Source organism: Diabrotica undecimpunctata, chromosome 3 (assembly GCF_040954645.1).
Source record: "Diabrotica undecimpunctata isolate CICGRU chromosome 3, icDiaUnde3, whole genome shotgun sequence".
In the NCBI taxonomy this organism is placed as follows: Eukaryota; Metazoa; Arthropoda; class Insecta; order Coleoptera; family Chrysomelidae; genus Diabrotica; species Diabrotica undecimpunctata.
This window is the reverse complement of record NC_092805.1, coordinates 143,430,861-143,452,320: the sequence shown is the minus strand read 5'-3', so window position 1 is coordinate 143,452,320 and position 21,460 is coordinate 143,430,861. Positions and strand designations below refer to the sequence as shown.

At 32.1% G+C, this 21,460-nt stretch overlaps 1 protein-coding gene across 1 annotated transcript in view; it reads left to right on the top strand.

Moving 5' to 3' along the window:
- Positions 1-1,593: 1,593 nt before the first annotated feature.
- Positions 1,594-21,460, top strand: part of LOC140437493 (N-acetylgalactosaminyltransferase 6-like) — a 60,315-nt gene continuing 40,448 nt past the window's right edge. Inside the window, exons 1-2 of the mRNA XM_072527055.1 lie at positions 1,594-2,097; positions 4,716-4,788. Coding sequence (XP_072383156.1) covers positions 1,930-2,097; positions 4,716-4,788 — 241 coding nt within the window. The 5' untranslated portion in view covers positions 1,594-1,929. The remainder of the gene's footprint in view (positions 2,098-4,715; positions 4,789-21,460) is intronic.

Here is a 21,460-nt window from a genome sequence, read left to right as displayed (position 1 = left end):
CTGTTATATCTAAATAGTTGGATATTTAAAGTGATATAAGGTTGAATGCTCGAATAAATGAATAAAAGGCAAATATCGAGCACAGTTTTTATTAAATCTTGCTCAAGTACTTTCGCTCCTTCAGTATCTTCAGGGGCATTTCGTTAAAATTAGGCTATCCAACAATTTGGTGAATGGCATAAACAATAACTAATACATTTACACAACACGAGAAAAGGACAAACAGTTTAAAAGTTATTATAAAATTGGAGAAGCTACATATTGGGCGATTCTCTCTGCTGAAGTCAAGGAGATATGCTCTCTCGCTCTTGGACCCTTGAAGATTATGGACTCCGTCTTCTGCATGGCTAGCGTCAATTATCTCTCTAGCTACATCTCCAGCCACAGTTGAGAAAGCTATACATTTTCTGTATGTGCCACGTAATGATACGACAAGATACCAGCATAATGCAAGAAGTGTAGAAAAACGTGAGAACAGAACGAATGAGTATTTCAGAGTGTGGACGTGAAAGCGGCGGTTAAATTTAAAGTGCGATATATGTGGGAAGAAAAGTGGAAAGTGTCATCGGCCAAGCTAGGCGATGTTAAAAAATCGATAAAACCCTGGCCCACATTACCAACAAGTCGGAGAGACCAGGTAATATTAACGCGACTCCGACTAGGTCATACAAGAACCAAGATGTGACAACTGTGATGAAAAATTAACAACCAAACATATATTAGAGAAATGCCCAGCATTAACGCCAAAGCGCTTGTTGTACAATATACCAAACAAACTTATCGATATTTTAGGTTTACAGTACAATATTTCAAACATAAAAAGTTTCTTAACTTCAAGTAACGTTTTAAATACTATATAAACTAATAAATCTAATACAAATTATTGTTCGCTATCATTGTTTCGCTAATAGCCAATTTGGCTGATGCGATTTTGTTAATAAAAAAAATACAGAAGAATTGAAAAAGAACGGATGAGATTGCAATATCGGCTACCTACGAAGAACCAAAAGGTAAAGCCACATAATAAATAACAATCAGAATGTCCACTCTCAAATGCTGCCTTTGAAGTTTGTCAGCACGCGAACGCCATGCTTTAGAGTGGCCCTTCTGATTGTTTATTATTCTGTGGTAAAGCTTTCATACTATGTCACAGAAATAGTACGGATCGTATTAGAAAAATCTAAACCAAACACGACGCCAAGTTCATGTCCAACCCAGCAAAGATCAGACATATGTGTTTAAACTCAGCCAAACCACAGAATAAATAACAATACAATTATTCTGTAGACAAACATAGGAGAACAGCTTTGTCCACTCTAGGAATTTTGCGAAAAATTCTGCACAATACTAATTAAAACTTACAGAATAGATTTTGTAGCTAAACTAAATTAATCTTTTATAGTTTTGATTTAGGTCCGTGCTTCCTCATTTAATATATTTCTTAAATTAATATTATTTCATATTAATAAAATAATATGATACAGTTTTGTTAGTGCGCCACTGATTAGCAAACGAACCATGGTACCAAACTATGTTGTTCGGTGCTATTCATGATAACATTGACATATCTGACAGTTAACAAACGAACAAACGCTTTGTCAGTTTGTTATTGTGCAACTTCAAACTAATTACGTTTATTTATAAACAATATTATGCACAATTTTTACCTTCCATAAAGGTGAATGTTATAGTTCCTATTATTTTATTAGTTAACGTCGCGAGGTAAACTGCTTATAACAAGTAAGAAATTCACTTCTGTCCGAACAATGTTAAAGTTAGGTTAGACGCGCTTTTTAAAAGTATTTACTGAGGAGGTACACAATTTAAATCTAATCTTATCAGCAATGAGTTGATAATTAAACGAGGCTGAAGCATGAAGCTGTAGAGTAATGTTAATATGCTTATGTGGAAATATCTGTGATCGTCAAAATGAGAAGAAATTTAAAAACTGTGTTAAAATATCTTTTAATTTCGTCCGTGACTGTAGTGTTTACTGTGTTGTTTTATAGGATATTTAAAACTAGAGACTTTAGGACGGACAATGTAATTTATATTGGTGCTAATAATATTGGTGTGGAACCTCTTGCCCCAGAAGAGGTAAGTAAATATTTTATTATACATAAATATAAAAGGAACATCTACATACAAACTTTTAAAAATATGTTTTTTTTTTAATTTATTTGCTATTATTTCATATTTTATTATAACTATGTGATACACAATTTTTGAAAAACATATTTAACAAAGATCAAGCAGTTGTCATTGAAAAATTAAATATATAAATTCCTTCCTTAACTAGAAGCTTAAATTGCCCACTCCAAAAGAATGTATTGTTTATTTGTTGTGGACCTTCACCAGCCCCCTTTTGGTTTAGACAAAAGAGGATACTTGGTATCAAGCAATATGTATTTCCAATAATCTATTATATAAAAAATATATAATTGCAAAATTTGAACTTTTGTAGTCATATTTGCATCTTTTCATTTCATTCCAAATGATTATTTCTTATTTTTTATATACTCACTATATGTATTTGTATCTTTGATATAAGATTTTGATCTCTGGTATTACTCAAAACATTTTTTTTAAGTTTTTTTTTGTGATTTTATTTATTATATTTATGTTATATGCAGATCCATCATATTTCGCAAAAGAAATCTTTTCAATATGTTCAATCATCACACAACATTTCACTAAAACCAATCAAAGAGTTTTTGCACAATAATTTTGCAATCTAACTTTTTTGAACAAAGTTATTAATTTTTAAAATTATGCAAGTCGAAAACTGATCTCTTCAGATAGTTGAATGGAAATTTTATCACATAGGTAGATGGGAATTCTAGCTTTTAAATCCATTTAAAAAAACTTTTTTTAATTAGGAAGCTCTACCTACTGTCTTTTTGACTAATGAATTATTTTTATTCAATATTTTAACCAATTTGCACAAGATTATTTGTATTTACGATGTATGCCTGATGAGTACACCAAATGATAAAGGATTAACAAAAAACAGCCCTGATACCTTCATACTTCTATTGTAAACAATGGTCAACTTTGATCTATAATAACTTCCTGAACTAACAAACCAATATCTCCTTTTGTCTTTCTTAAAGAAGAATCTTTTACAGTATGTTCAATATGAACTTTGAAAAAAAAATGTTAACAATTTAAAAAGTTATTCTAATAATTGTTTATTAGCTTAAAAATTTAATACTTAATAACTAATATCTCTAGATTAATAATTAATTCATTTTTTTTTAATGGATATGAAAGATTTGATCGATTTTATTGAAATTTTGTGTGGTGGTTGAATATATTACAAAGATTTCTTTCGTGAAGTATGACGAGCCTACTTATAATATAATATAAAATGACGAAAAGTTTTTTTTAACTATTTTTTGTGATTTTTTATTGATAATAATAATTTTTAAAATTGTCAACTGCATTTATCACATGTAAAATTTAATTTAATAAATAAATAAATATAATTTAATAAAAAACTAAGAATATATTGAATATATGAATATATAGAAAATTAAGCCCATTTTTGAGCACTCAGTGAAATTATGATTTCTATGAATGATACTTGGAAGCGATTAATAAAAAAAACTAAGTTTATATACTTCTCACACAGCTCACAACATACTGCTTTATCTATTATCATTTTACAGTAAATTGTCAATAATTTACCCCATAGCTAAGATATGCTAAATTTGTAGAATACGAAAAATTTATATGAATGTGTATAAAAAATAATTATATTGAATTATGGATATGTAAAAATAAATTATTTGTAAAAAAATAATTTTATAAAAGATTTCAATAGTCACTTAAAAATTCCCCGGCGTTCCTAACTAAATGATTTTTTGAAATGGATTCGAACACTTGTTCACTGTCCTATATGTAAAAAATCAGCACTTTTATACAAGGAATTATCTAGGTAGGGCTGTTTCGAAAATGTTCAAATTTTTAAGACAGAACTGAACTGCAAAATTATTATACAAAATCAGAAAAATATATCGCACATTTATTTACGCCATTGTTTTGGATATAACTTAAATTTTTATAAAAAAGTTTAAAATTTTTAAAGAGTCTTACAATTTTCCATATGCAATTTTTACTTTTTGCAGAATTTTTATTTCTAAGGGAAAGATGATTTTTTTAACAATCGCACAAGCAACTTTTTACGATAAGCAAAAATTTCTGCTTCACGAAAATTAGCACCGAGTTGATACAAATTTTATTTAAAATTGATTTCGTGGGCGTAATTGACATTCAAAATCGTCGGTCGCTTCAAGCGTTCTTATTGTGAGAACGGATTATTCCACACAAAAAGTGCTAATAAACATTTTTGATTTGAAACGTTTTTTTCTACTGTGTACAGATTATTGGTAAATCGATTTTTTTCGTTCTGGGGTTGGGGATGAAGCCTGGGGTAGTAGTAGTTAACTTTTTTGCATATTTTTTGGGGTCCCAAAATTGACATTCTCAGCAAATTCAGCTTGTTCGTCTCGTTTTAGAGATAAAATCTCTGACGACTGGACTACAACATTCTGAGCAATTTCAAAATTGACTATTACCTATTAGGTACTCTTGCTATACATCAATCTGATACCACACATATCTTGTTATTCTCATTGAAGTATTAGTATACTGATATTTTCGTAACATTAATTATTATGTATAATATGAAATTTATTGTTATTCATTTACAGGTGGTCTTAATTGACAATGAAAAAATAGATTGGCATGATTATGATAGGATCAAAAGGGATGCACTGAGAACTGGTAAGTGTCTATGAACCCTTTCATTATAACTACTGTATTTTGGGCTTATTATTTATGGCATTGTTTCGATAATTGTTTGGACAAATATTAAGAAAGTCTCCCACTCCTTTGTAAGCCCAAAATTTTTTTTTAATGATTGACTAGGTGTCAATCAGCCAGTTACAACATAATACCTCAAACATAAAAATGTAATGACCATAAAGTCCACAAAATATCAATAACGAAGACTTCAATAATATGATTTAAGTACTAAAATTAAAATAAGATACAAGTTAAATATAGCTTCTTTTCAACATCATCAGTGTGTGCATAAAACGGTATATACAATATAATTCAACATTGTTTTTCTTTGTATTATCTCTTTTTTTATCTATATTTATATACAACCAAGATGATGAAGTTTTCAGAGTTCCACAGCAAACTCTTGAGCAGCTATCTACTTAATCTGACAGCTGCTTTGCTATGGACTGTCCAAGTTGCTCAACACACATACACACACATACATATATATATATATATATATATATATATATATATATATATATATATATATATATATATATATATATATATAAACTTTTTTATTTCCTGGGTTTTTTGTAACTAAAACTATTTAACTTTTGCTTAAACGTTTCAGCTAATTTGCCATTTTCAATAAGTTCTTTATTTTATTTTATAAACATTACATTTTATAATTAAATTTCATGTTTACGCTTTTTAAAAGTTTAACATGGATTAAAACATTGGTATCTGGTATTGACAGATGACATCTGGCAGGCATCTTAAAATAGGAGTGTTTCAGGGTTGTATCTTAAATATCTGCCATAGTGCATTTAAAAACAACTCTTCTTTGTGTTCTTCCTACTTTATAAATAGGCTTAATGCCTGTTTTACTTCGGTTTTTAGCCTCAATTGATGTCTGACCATCTTTTCCTCGGTCGTCCCAATGATCTTCTTCCATTTGGCGATTTGTCATCTTTTGGTCCACGCGTTTATTTCCTCTATACCACATCTCGCTCGTATTTCCTCACTTCTTACTCTGTCTCTTAGAGTTTGGTTTATTATTTTTCGTAAGACTGTTCGTGGTGATTATTTTATTAATAAGAAGTTGCAGTTGTTGTACAAGGTGATCACCTCCATATTTTAAGAGTTCATTTGGTATTTGATCTTCTCCTGGTGACTTTCTGTTTTTAATTTGTTTATTCCTTCTTTTACATCGTTTTGGGAGATTTCGGTCTTTTCCTCAGTTATTATATTTGGCGTTTCTGGTAAAGGTTCTTCGTTTTGTTTTTTAAACATTTCTGTCAGGAAGGCCACCCATGTATCCTCTTGTATGTGTTCTATTTCAACTAGTTCTTTCATTTCGCTTCTTTGTTGTCTTATGAAGCGCCATACTTGTTTCTGCTGTCCATAGAAATCCATCTCTAGTCCTTTTGTGAATCTTTCTCAGTAATCTGTTTTTGTTTTTCTTACCAATTGATGAGTTCTTATTCTTATTCTTTTATATTCAGTTCTGTTCTTATTCTTTTATGTTCTTCATATGATTCATTCGTTTGTTTTTACTTATATTTTAGGAAAGCTTTCTTTTTTTGGTGACATTTTTGTTTAACCTCCAGTGTAAACCATGGTGTTTTCGTTGACCATTTTTTGTTTACTATTTTCGTTCCAAGGGGTTCTCGGGCAGCATCCAGAATATTTTTCTTAAGTTTCCAGCTAGTCTCTACATTGCTTTCATTTTCATTATGGAGTCATCTCTTAAATTTTCCATTTTTATTATTTCCTCTGCATTGGTTTGTTTAAGCCTCTCTTTCCATCTTTCATTGAATCTCATTTTACCAAGTACCAAATAGTGATCGCTTCCCACATTGGGTGACGTCAAACTTCTCACATCCACTATCTGTTTATGGTGAATATTTCTGTTTGTGACCACATAATCTATCATTGATCTATGTCCTCTTGTATTTTCAAACGTGTATTTGTGTTGAATTTTATAATCAAAAAATGTGTTGGTTATCCTTAGTTTGTTTGATGTGCAGAATTCCACCATTCTTTTTTCGTTTTCCTTGATAACTCTTTTATTAAACCTTTGTTTTATTCCTGGTACTACTTCGTCTTCTTGCTACACCTTCCTTTGCTCTTTCTTGTTTCGGAACCCCACTATATATTAGTAAATATTCTGCAAGCTGCGTCTGTCCTTTATCTTTCCTCTTTGTTTCCTGTAGGGCGCAGATATCTATTTGATATTCTCTCAACTCTTTTTCTATTTCCTGATCTCGGTTATTTAGGCTTTTTATGTTCCACGTCGCCACTCTCATTATATTTTTCGTTTTCCAGTTCGTTGTCCTTTTTCTCGCCTTTGTCGTTACCATATTTTCTGTCCTAATCCGAGGCTCGTCACCGGTTCTTTAAGCTTTTTTTTATTTTTATAAATGGCAGGCTGCTAACTTAACCCTACAACCCTCCTCCTTTATCTGGGCTTGGGACCGGTAACATCACCCACCAAGCTACTTGATCCACCTAGTGGGTAATTCAGGCGAAGTTTTAAAAACAACTCAATTTATTAAATTATGATCCATATTAGAAAGATCTTTGATGTCAAAGATGTACACCAATTGGTATTTACAATCATGGCTTCAAAACTTGTTGAGTTCGCTTCTTATAAGATACTAATATTGGTTTTGAGATCCGTCCAGGTCACTCAGAATTCTTTCTAATCCAACGTTCATGATATTTTTTCAAAGAATTTAGGTGTCATCTGTAGGTAGTCCAAGTTTCACAGCCATAGATAAGTGGTAAACATAAAGTTTCACCCTTGTTATAAAGCGGCCAAAAGCTGCACTGGCACACATCAGTCTGCACTGAATTTCTTTATCGATGTTAAAGCCGAGATAAGAAAAGTGATCAATTTTTTGAAGACTTTCACCATTAACCTTCATGGGGGCCAAGTGAGTTCCAAACGGATCCCAGCCTTCACATTTTCATTTTTCATTTTAAGTCAAAGTAATTATTTCACTAAATAAGAAATATTGCAATAAAATATCAGAAAAACAAACATTTACTGTTGATTTATTTATGTCTAAATGCAAAAAAATATGGATAGACTCCACCTGGCCTTTGTTTCGCTACACGCCATGTGGAATCCAAAATAGCCTATAATGATGTGATGTTATTCGTTGTATCGACGCGTGATCGGATTCGAATTGCTCAAGGACAACTTAAAATAGATCATTCCCAAACATAACTCTTTGCATTACTGTAAGGAAATGCAGAACTTTCATTCCACTACAGTTCGTGCCATCCCTTGAGCGGCAACCATTTTCATCACTTCGATTTTTTTCCTACGAAAATGGAAAAAGTCCCGTAACTCCCGTAGTAATCATAAAAGACTCAGTGGTTCCATCGCTGGTACGAATGATAGCAGTCATATTGTCATGCAGTAGTCGCACTATGTTAATCTATTTTTGAGGACATCTAACAGAGGCTAAGATTTTCCAGAGTGCTTCCCGGTTGATAGTGTAGATATATAGATTGGAAGATTTGATCTCTGCATCTTTCTTGCATTTGCCTTGCTCTAAAAATCACGTCGGTAGTCCCTTGATCTGCAACAAGCAATAGGCGATTTTCTAGGATTCTAGCTGTGATTTTTTCAACAACTGAAAGTAATGATATTACACGGTAATTTCCACATAAAGCCTTTTTTAAAGTTTATAATAATAGAGGCTTCCCGTAGTTCGGCAGGGATCATTTTAGTGTTTTATATTTTTTTGATAACCAAATAAGTATGTTGCTCAACCTTTCAGCGCTCGCGCCCATATTTTTTACATCGAAGCGCGCGTGACATATTTTATATGTACCTTGAATAAATGAGAGTTATCTCATATTTCTTGAATGTAAATCATAAAACATATAAACATATTACAAATAATAATGAATAAACATATTTATTTGCAAATTTTACAAAATAAAACATAATTTACACTTTTACTTTTTAGTCTAGGTAAACAAATAAATCAATGTACATTTAAAAACTATCATCTTGACTGTTTGTATTACAAGAGTTACATAATTGTAGTAAGTGAATGTTTTTTGCAAGTAAAAGAATTGCATTTAACGCATTTCATGGATGCCTTTGTCCTTTTTCTTTCCGCGTTACAAGAACGACAAACTCCACGTTTTGGAAAACGAACTGTTTAGTTGTGTTCATGTACAGTTTGTCCATATCTGACTTTTAGAAACGCGGCTGCATCTCAGCGTAAATTGGTTAGCTGAACCCTTGAAACAAGGTGCTATTTCATTAGACTCAGCGACAGATTCTTCAAAAAAATTCTTCGATCTTTTGGGCAATTATCAGGATACGAAAATCTATATAAAAGTTGGGCATTTATTCTACTTATGTTCAATAAACTGTAAAATATAACACAAGGCCATCTCCTGAAGATGTGAAAAGCTGAATGTGTTGCAAAAATTGTGCCCACCGTATTAATACCCCCCTTAGTTGCATTTTCATCCATAATTACTTGTGGTTTTTGACTGTTTAAGAGAAGAATATACCTGGCGAACAGAGCTTACTTTGGACTAAAGCAGCTCTTAACATCACACATAATTAGCAGAAAAACCAAGATACTAATATATGAAACTCTTATTAAACCTGTCCTGACATACGCGTCAGAGACATGGACTATGGTAAAAAGCGACGAAGAACTGTTAGGCCGCTTTGAAAGAAGAATACTTAGGCACATATACGGAAGAGTACAAGAAAGCGGGATATGGCGCAGGCGCTACAATTTTGAGTTGTATCAATGCTATGAAAAATGCAACATTTTCCGGTCTATTAAAATTAATAGACTAAGGTGGCTAGGACACCTTGAAAGAATGGACACTGGATACCCCCAAAGACAGATATTATATCAAGAGCCAGTAGGAACCAGGAAGAGAGACAAGTCAAGATCTAGATTTAAAACTCAAGTCGAAGATGACTTGAGGAATCTAGAGGTCAAAAATTGGAAAGCCTGGGCGAAAGATAGGGGGGAATGGAGACTAATTCTTGAACAGGCCAAGACCCACACAGGGTTGTAGAGCGAAAGATGATGATGATGATTTTGACTGTCTGGATGAATTTCGTCCTTATCGTGTAAAGTTGAAAGCAGGATTTCATATTTGCTTTTGCCAGGCACAAAAGACACGAGCATCGTGTCTTTTTGGAACCAACAAAGACAAGTTTTAGTAACTTTGTCCTTGTTAGGTAAAAATTCTGCAGGAATTTCTCAGTTGGTGAGTTGTATGTAACGTACGGACCATCGGGCTGTTTGCCGGTTTGAAGTGTAATATGTCTTTGCATCACATAAAGCATACATTTTGATGCCGTATTTTGCTGGTTTGCTTGGTATGTACTGCACTCAACTGCAATGACTTCGAAAGGGGTTAAGCCTTTCGCCTAACGTATGCACCAAGTTTGAAGGATGTTTGAATATTGGTCTCAAAAGCATAAAAAAAGTCACGGATTGCAGCCGATTTGTCAATTTTGCGGCGCTCAAATCTGGTTGTGCGATCATCAAATCTCAATTAAGTCGTTATAAAAAAAAAATCGTTTGTAACTGATAACAACTCTTGTTATCTTAATTCGTGTTCCGGCACTTGCCCAAATTTCTCTTTATATCCTTGCAGTTTCGTTCTCTAGAATATACTTGAACGTAATCTTTATAATCATTATAATATTGTCTATCATGTTAGTGTCTATTATTTTCAAAAAGGCTTCTTGCTCATTATTGATATTTCGGGCTCTATGAGTGACACCAGGCTGCTTTTGTACAATGTTAATTTTTTTTGTCTTAGATGAAGTTGCCATTCTCATTTTGTACCATTTGGTAGTTTTATCTTTTGCTACGTAATAATCAGAAAGCTGTTACAGATTCTTCATCGCGTAATCACTCTTCAGAACAACTGTCAATATCTTCTTCTTTCTTATAGGTACTCTTCAGACATATCACTATCACTAGACACAGCGTGAACTGATTCGTTTTCATTTTCATCCCATAGATGCTCAGCTAAATAAGCAATCTCCTCTGGTGATAAAGGACGTTTAGACGTTTTCGTGGTTTATCTGAAAAAAACAAAAACAAAATTCAATATCAATATTATTATCATCACTATTATTATTTGATTTCTAAACTTAAAATCTGATACAGAATGCAAATAAGCGAAATAACATTGTCTTAGATCATAATACTCACATAAATAAAAAATAATTACTCCAAAACTTGCGCCCTATAACATATATGATGATCGTTCCTCTGGATTCAAATATCTTACAACAACTAAATTCAATATCCAACCAACCAAATTTAACTGCCACATTGTACCTAACGGAACATTTCTAGAAAGGTGTTAGGAAGCAACTAAATTTAGAATAACAGTGGCGTACACTAGTTTGGTAAATCGTCATAAAATTTATGTAGGCGCGCGCGCTGAAAGATTAAATGCTGGGCCTCCTTCCTTAAAGATCTCAGCTGGAATTCCGTCAGCACCAGCTGCTTTGTTGTCTTTTAGATTGCTTTTTCGACCTCTTCTAGGATGGTAACGTTAAGTATATCCACTTCTACCTGAACCTGAGACTGTCTATTTTTAAGATCTTCAACGTGTTCTTTCTAACGGCAGTTGATCGAGGAGGTATCCTTAAAAAGTTGAGTGCCATCTCTTGACCGCATCGGTTTAGGACTTGAGTAGTGGGGCCGTATACAGCTTTAGTTGCCTTAAAAAATGCCCTGATGTTGTTAGTTTCAGTCAGATTCTGTATTTTCCCCGGAGGTAATTTAGCTGTCCACCATTCGTGATGTGATTTGCCGAATTTGCCTCTGCACATCTGCTTCGTCATAATCCGCTTTTATGGAGGTCACTGTCACAATGTCCCTATAGTAACGCCGCTGATAAATACGACTTTCTAATTACCTACTCACTTTATGACAAAAACTCACGACCGAAAAATGAAGAATTTTTCATTTTGTTAATTATCTTGTCCATCTCATGTACAATTATTTACATCTAATTACGCCATATCAATGTAAGAAGTATTACTTGATCTGACATCATCATTAAGTAAGTATGTACGAGGAAATGGGATTAAGTAATATATAAATTTTTTTTCGATAGCATCAGTTGATACATGTACTTAATTGATTTTATCTTATTTTTTATCTAAACTAACATTTTCAACTGCGAGCTTGTATTAAATAATAATTTATAAAGTATTATTTACCGGAGTTATTATGAAAATTTTTGAAGAACAAATGGAAACGTAAACAGAATCACTATTTTAAACGACATTTTAAGGTTAGGTTCAGGTTAAAAGGCAAACTCCTTAAATTCTTAAACACTGGAGAAGACCTATAGGCCAGGGAATGAAGCATTTTGGCTCGCAATTTTTCGCCATCATGGATTTACTTAAAATTTATCTATCCCCACAGAAGGTAGGGAATAGCACAAGGATAATTTTCTTTATCATGCCGCTGTACGTGTAAACCTTGGGGGTGGCTTAACACCCCATGGAAATCGATGGAAACAGTAATTCTAAGAAAAAAAATATTCTTTACGTTTTCTTCGTAAAACTAATATTTTTCGAGTTATTCGTGGATGAAAGTAACAGTTTTTCGACGAAAAAATCGACTTTTTTAAAGGGTTTTTTGAGAAGACCTCGAAAAATATGCATTTAATAAAAAAACTGTACATATCAAAAGTGTATCTTTTAGAAACACAAACAAAATCCTTTTTTTATAATTTTTCTACCACCAATACAAACCGAGATACGGCGTGTTAAAGGTTAGCTTTTTTCGTCAAATGCATAATTTGAAATATTGAAAACCAAATAACTGGAAAACTTTGCATTTTTCGAGGAAAACTTACACAATATACTTAACTTACACTAAATAAACTTACACAACTATACAATTAGACCTTTCAAAAAAAATTATCTAGCATAAAAATTGAGCGACTTGACCGGTCGCAGGTCGGTACCTGTTTTTTCTACGAAAAAATCAGTGAAAACAACCCCCTAACTACCCTCCAAATTAAAATTTATCTTCACTCTTCTGTAATTCTTTATATATATATATATATATATATATATATATATATATATATATATATATATATATATATATATATATATATATTATCAATACACTTAAGAAGTTTGATCTATTTAAAAGGCCTAATTTTAGAAAAATTGGAGTTTAAAGATAAATTGATTTTTGCATTTTTTATTTTCGCCCTTTTCTTCAAAATATCTTCAAAAATACTGGAGATACAAAAAAATGATATACATAGTAATAAATTGTAGCATTTTTAATATCTAAAATTTCCCTGTGCATAGATTTTCTTTACAGTGAATATTTAGTGAGGTATAGCTGTTTAAAACCTCTATTTACGAGCAAACAATCCCTTATTATTACGGAATTTAATTTAGTCTTATAGCTCTTCAAAAAATCTTACAAAATCATTTGTGGAAAAACTTTTTATCACCAAAATGAAGGAGCTATGTGTTGCAGTCTCGCAACTGTTTCTAAACATTTGGGATATATTAACAGACTTTTTGTTAGTTCTGATTCTCCCCGTATATTTAAACAAGATTGCGTGTACAAGGGCACAGCGGTTTTAAGGGCTAAACATTGCAAGACGAGCCATCTGCGAAGTAACACAGACGTGCGTTTGAGATAAGAGACGAATTCATCTACAAAACAAAACAGTTGAGTTTATCTCCTAACCGACACAGATGTGTGTTTGGATTAAGATCAGCGCTTCCTAGGGGACTTCGCTTCGGTCTTGTGAGAAAGACAGTCGTTCCACGCAGTAAGACGTTCCATTATCGACTTTTTTTGTTCCTTTATGTCCTTGAAGACGTCTTTTTCGATAGCGGTTGGTCCTATCATTTCATTGGGGTAAAGTACAATACACCATATTTTGTTGCTGCTACACCATATTTAAATTTCTTATAGTATAGTTATTTCATTCTCGATTGCATTTTGTTTAACATCATTATCTCTCTTCGTATTATATTTAAGTAGAAATCATATTGTATTATATTTAACATACTCAAAATAAATTTTATATTATTAATAATGATAGGTTGTCGTATCGGTTTCGCATCATAAAGATTTTAATTTGTAGCTCTTTATATTTTTATTATATTTGAACGTATGTATATTTGTCTTTGGCTTTTATTTGATTCTAAATAGAGTTTATATAGTCTACTCGTTTATTATTTTTCTATGGGAATATACATACCCATTGCGAAAGGGAGAAACCAGCGAGTTCTAGATTGAACATTATATATTCTCTCCCCGTTCTGATGACCCCAATTGTTATGTAGAGGTCATCGTATGTGCAGAACGCAACAATATGTTTATAAAACGATTTTTTTTTGAAAAATTCGAATAGCCCGCCTGCTTGAGTGAAGATTGCAAAAATAGTCCACAAGTTATAGAAGATGACGTTGATCTCTATGAAGATGACTAAAAAACTATTTGTATTTTTATTTGTAAATTCGTATTTTTGTGTAAATAAATGTTCTTTTCTTTGTTATGTTTCTTTCTGTTTTCCTTGGAAGTCGTGTTCCATCTGTTTTGAGAAGCTGTGCCAGTGTTCCCTTTTTATTTGTCTATAACCATTTGTCTTTACCATTCCATCTTCTTAAGGCAGATACTTATTCCGTAGCCAGTCAAGAATATCCTGTTTCTTCCACGCAGTCGTTGGAAGTCTTTCTACTAGTCGTGAATGATAAGGTGCATTATCTAATACTACAATTGAATTTGGTGGTATGTGTTCAATCATCTGCTCAAAATACTCTTCGAAAACATGAGCTGGCATCTCCTCGTGATAGCCTTTTGTGCTTTTGGACTGAAATTCCAACAAACCATGCTTAACAAATCCTTTTTCACTGCCAATGTGAGAAATTATTAATCTACTGCCTTTACCAGAAGGTGGGGAGATACCAGTAGACCAACCTTCCATAAAGGCTTGCCTGGAGCTTAATATATTTTTATCTGACCAATTTTTTTTAGAGTATGACCTGAGTTTACCCACGTTTCATCCTTTTAGAAGATTGGCCTTTCTTAAGCCCGGAATTTTCATATGGATCTTAAAAAATTTCTTCTCCAACATATTATCTCCTTCCGGTCAATCAAAAGTGATTTTCGGTCTGATTTCTCCCACCGGAAATTTAATTCTTTTAAAACTTGCCACAATTTAGTTCATCCGATATGAGGCAAATCCGGGTCGTCTCCAACTTCTTGTAAAATTTTGTTTAGGTTTGGTATTTCTTTTTTGAAAAAAATCCATGAATTTTCCTTCGAATACCATTTTTGGCAAATTCATCAATTTCAATAGGCTTTTCCCCTCTCTTTAAGTGTTCGTTTGTGTTTGGGTTAGCTATACCGTGTTTTTTTCTTTCTGATAGGAACCTATATATAGTTGACCCCTACACCCCTAAGTGGTCCCTTACACCAGTCATGTTGGCACAACTTTCGACTATGTTGCGAACAGTGTTTGTGGGATTCTGATAAACCAGAGCATCGTGAACATTCAGGACAATAGTCTTCTCTCTTGGTGAATAGACAGACTTACTGACTGTACGCAACAGTACCGGTGTAAAACTTGATGATGTTGATGATGAAGCCATCACAAATAATCCAACAAAACGAGCACAAGCGAAAGGTACGTATATGTTCGTAGGTATATGGAATAAAAAAATCACTCACGCACTGTATATAATTCGCAAAAGAAATATTCGAGACGCTAATTACTGCCGTAGACGCGGAAACACCGACGAGCCGTAAATTAAAAGCGATCAAAAACGTACTAAACAAAAAAATTATTTTCGTTCGTAATAACTTCACCCATTCAAGTTAAGTTTCGAATATAAACTGAACAGAGGAGGCACGTGGCCAAAGCCGGCATCTTTATACCTATTATATTATTACAAATCTGGGGAATTCTATCCTAATTATCTTGCAACGCATAGTACCCTCGGATATGAATTCCAGGTTTTCTAGTAAAGTGATTAAACGGGAAGATTAGTATTGAAATATCCAAAGAGATAAGGTATTCTTATTTACAAAATTGATAATGGTTAAATTCTTATTTTTATTAATATAATATAATAACCAACATTAGCCGTGAAAGTTTTAATTGTTTTTTTGCTAAATATATTAGTATTAAAACATTATTAATATTGATAAAAATTTTAGAAAGGAAAATAAATGTAAAACGCATTAATTTTAATGAATAAACACCTCAGGAACGCCTATGATGATACAAATTTTACGGCCGTTTTATGACTTTGAGGCACATTTCGTGCTCTCAACAATTTGTGAACGGATTATAACTAAAGATTCATTTCATTTCTAATTCGTTTATAATGGTTGTATGTCTGTTGTTTTTGTTGTGTTCTTTATTTTAAAAAAGGCTTTTTTCTTTTCTTCCCATTTTGTTTTCACTTCCTCTCTAAACCAAGGGTTATATTATATATTTTGAATTCGTTCTATTTTATGGGTTTTATTACTCTTTATTTTTTTCTTTTCTTGGAAGACTTTTCTTTTAACAACGGACGACTCGATGCCAAGAAGAACTTTTCCTTAATTATGTAACCACGTTTACTGTTCCATTTTTTAATTATTATAATCTATTATTTAACGAATTTTACTTACACTATTATTATCGTACATCAAAACATCTTTAATAAATTTGAACTTTACAATAGAAGAAGAATTTCTAATGAATGACTACCAGATGCAGTCATGTGAAATCTGTTAATCTTTCAAATTCCATTATTCAGTGAATAGGAAGTGTTTGAATCTCTAATGAATTCTTTTATATAATATTGCAATGATGAGAACGTTCACAGTATTAACATTTTGAAATATTACCAAATAATAATCATCTAGGTGAATCTTATGTACTTTCACTAACCGATGTTTACGGTATTCACATTAAAATTTTAATAACTTTACCGAATTGCAAAAACTGTTTTGAGAGTGCACAATAAAGGATGTAGGTGGATGGCGAATATAGTAATAGAACATTTATTATAGGTTGTAATCAAAAATTGCATAGGTACCGACAATATAATTTATTTTAGGATATGAGTGGGATACGAATGTTATTGCGAAAATTGCACGAGTACCTCTCGTGTTGGCAATTGCATAAGTAATTTAATGATCATAGGTAAAGGCCAGGGCCGATAATTTTTAAGACAAAAAAAATAGTAACTGGTTGGAGCTCATTTTGAAAGGAAGAAGATATGCTGTCAAAATTTCAAGCAAATCCTTGCATGTAAAAAGAATTCTGAGCAGAAAACTGTCATATGCTGGATTAAAAGGAATATGTCCTGAATCAACAGTAATCCGTTCTTCACCTCGTTTTCTTATTTCGCTACCTACGGAGAATGTCCCAATTGAGTTTTTCTAGGCTCCTAACGTTGTATGTAGCGATATTGAATTTTCGAGAGTATTTTCGTTTCTGCATTGGTCTGTATAATAGTTTCTGCATTGGTCTGTATTATATGTCACGAACATGTCTCCCTCAAAATCCGTGAGATAGATTTACACCAGTCTGTCTGGGAAAAATTCATTGATTTCACTTAATAATCTTATACGGATATTTGAAGATTCTTAAACATATATGAGGGGCAACTGATGAAAATTCTCTGAAGACGTACATCTGATTTTGCTTTGTATTTGTTTTTAACAATTTTAAAAAGTTAAAAACATAATTTTTTCCCTATAAAACGTTTCTTATGCAGTTTAGAGAAAAATGGTTCAAATACAAATTGTACATCTTAAAATGTTCTTCAATTTTTGAGTTTCTGAATTAAAATACATAAACAATTCACGAAGATAGTTGCAAAAAACGATTAATTTTGCAGTAATTTATTAATGTTAATAACTTTGTTTTTTGCATAATGACATGTAATATAAACGGATCGACCAAATAATTTATAAGAGATTCAATTTGTTTATCCCAGATAGTGATTATTTAAACAACTGTAATTGCCTAAACGGAAAAGCTTGAAGGAGATCGGATAGAGACGAACCCTGACATACCATTAGACCAAGCAGACAACAGAGAAAAGACTCCATCAACAATAACCGAGATTAGAGCAGCAGTAGACAAATTAAAGAACAATAAAGCATCGGGATCGGATCAAATAGCATCGGAGTTACTGAGGGAAGGAGGAGACGCACTACAAAAAACAATACATGAATTGATAACAAAGATATGGTCGAATAAACAGCCACCAGCGGAGTGGAATAGCGGTATTATTGTACCATTGCATAAAAAAGGAAATCAGTTAGAATGTGGAAACTACCGTGGAATCACGCTGCTGAGTGCAGCTAATAAAATAATGTCCAACGTCATTTATGAAGGACTTAGACCACACGCTGAAAAAATAGTTGGCAAATACCAAAGTGGCTTCTGTAGACAGAAGTCAACAATAGACCAGATATTTGTTCTGCGACAGATCCTCGAAAAAACAAGTGAATATAACATCGACACACATCATCTCTTCATAGACTTTGAAAGCGCATATGACAATATAAACCGAGAATTCTTAATAAAAGCAATGAAAGAATTTAATATACCAACACAATTAATAGAACTGATAAAATAATATCTAAAAGGAGAAAGTAGAATCCGGATACAAAATGAATTAATGGAAACAATAGATGTGAAAAAGGGACTACGCCAGGGAGACGCTCTATCATGCATCTTGTTCAACATCGTACTCGAGAAAATATTGAGGGACACAATAGTAAGTACACGAGGAACAATCATTAATAAAAGCGTGCAAATACTAGCATTTTCAGATGATGTTGATATAATCGCAATATCAAGAAGAGAAATGATAGAGGCATACAACCAAATAGAACGAGCTGCACAAAATAGTGGTCTTAAAATCAATCAGACCAAAACAAAATATATGCAGGTAAGTAAAAACGCAGAAATAAGACAGCCACAAAATATAACAATAGGAGAATACAACATTGAGGGGGTAAAAAACTTTATATAATGGGATCCCTAGTCACGTCTGATATAACGTTGCGAGGAAGTGAAAAGGCGAATATTTTTTACCATGGCTTAATTAGGCAACTAAGATCAGATAACGTCGCAAGAAAAACAAAATGCCAAATATATAAAACCCTAATAAGACCGGTACTCACATACAGTTCAGAAACCTGGACACTCACTAAAAGAGAGGAAACGTTGTTAGCCACCTTCGAAAGAAAAATCTTGCGACATGTATATTAGTGCACAAAAGAAAACGGAACATATCGAAGAAGATACAACTCTGAACTATACAAAATATACCAGGATCCGGATATTATAACATTCATTAAAATAGGACGGCTGCGTTGGATAGGACATGTAGAAAGAATGGAAGAAGGCGAAATACAAAACAAAATATTCAAACAGATGCCAGCAGGAAAAAGAACAAGTGGAAGACCGAAGCTGAGATACGTAGAACAAATAGAAAATGATATAACAACCTTAAAAATAAAAAACTTGAGAAAAAAAGCACGAAACAGATCAGAATGGAGAAGAATCCTGGAACAGGCCAAGACCCAAAAAGGGTTGTCGAGCCAGTGATGATGATGATTTGCCTAAACAGTCACTCTAGAGGTATTTTGTAAATCGCAATTGATTCCTTGAGGCTTCGTTTTTAAGGTATATTAAAAAAACCTCAACATTTTATTAAATTTATTATTAAAAAACCGTTTGAAAAAGGGCTGACTTTTTAGCTTATAAATATTTATAATAACTTTTTTTTATGCCATATACTTGTATGTAGGCTCAATGAAAATATAGTGAAAAAACACACTTTAAAAAAAGCAGAACCTTCTATGACCAATAGGAAACCAGATAAAATTTTTTTTTCTTAAAACTATATTTTCATTGTTTATTAACATTAAGGGCCGAAACTTTGTCAACAAATTGTGATCTAGATTTTAATCCATAATTTGATAATTTGATCCACATAATTTGATCCAACTTATAAATGGCATACACAATGAAGAAGTAAAAAGTTATAACCCGTTTAAATGATGGTACTCGTAAAATACCGCCACGGAAAGGTGGAGGGGAGAACTGTCCGCTGCAATATCTCAACTTGTTTTTGTTATTGGTCATAGAAGGTTCTTTTTTTTCTGAAAACTGTTTTTCGCCAGCTTTTCATTGAGCCAAACTGTTTTTTAATAACAAATTTACTAAAATCTTTCAGTTTTTTTTAATAAACCTTATAAATAAAACCTTAAAGAATCGATTGCAATTTACAAAATACCTTTAAAGTGACTTGGTGCAAGTACAATCGTTAAAATAATCGCTCTCCGGGGTAAACAAATTGGATAACTTATAATAAACTATTTGATCGATCAGTTTCACTGACTTTAATAACTCATTAACTGCTACAATTTTGAGTATTATTGTTACGTTACATGTCGTTATGGGGGCTGTACACCAACAATAAATTCACGAAGAAATTCATGAAGTCGAAATTTGACGTGTGTAAAGCACAATTTGACATCCAATTTTGCCGTGAATAAATTCATGAATAAATTCACGAAGAAATTGACGAGATAGAACATGTCCTATTTTTATCATTTATTGTACATGAATTCAGTGTCACCAACCTGTGTAGATTTGGCGCGAAGTAGGGATAATAATTATTTTGTTTTTGAATATTGAACTTTGCATTTTTAAGTTGTGTGTCAAGTAAGAGTTTTTAACTAGTTTTTTATTTGAGAATTAAACAAAATTAGTTATGGAAAAGAGGCAAGTTTATTATCCTATAATAAAAGCCAGAAAATAAGATAAGTGTATTTTTTAGGAAAAACATACAATTTCGAGACGGGAAACTCTAGTTTTATTAAAAAATTGTTTACTTTTACCTTTCTTACATATTTTTATTCAAATATTATTTATTTAATGCTTTGAGAATATATTAATAAAAGATTACAAAAGTCTTCTACCTTTTTCTTCACTTCTATCTTTTACTTAGTCTAGCCATTAGATTTAAGTAAATCTTTTTATCATCTTGAAAGTTTAAAAATGGATTAATCAACGTTATCCGAGAGATATGGGTGCTATTGATTAAAGAAAATTTCTGAAACAGGAAAGGATAGTTTTCTTAGAATTGCCAAGTATTATAAGATTGCAAAATGAAAAGTATGGAGTGGCATGGATATAGTATCCAGGTTGTCAGATCCTGCTCATGTTGAGAATCATGACAACTTGCAAACAGCAACTTGCAAAAAAAGACAGTCATAAATCATTAAGTATCCAAAACATATCAAGGGTATATCACGTTATTCTCAAAATTTATAATAAATGCTCTAAATATATCAAAGATTGATTTTAAATTTTGATAATTTTGTGATACTCCCTGGATATGTTTTAAATACTTAGTTAGTGATATATTTTTTTAACCAGGTATGGATAATTCTATTATATTATTGATAGGATTTTTAAATTCACTTCAGCTCGAGCCAACTCATCTATTTTTTTTTAACCAGGTTGGATAAATCTATATTATTAATAAGATTTTAAATTAACATTCAGATGAAGTCCACTAAAACAATTCACCAAGACATCCTGAAAATTTGTATAATGAATTCCAAATATGTAA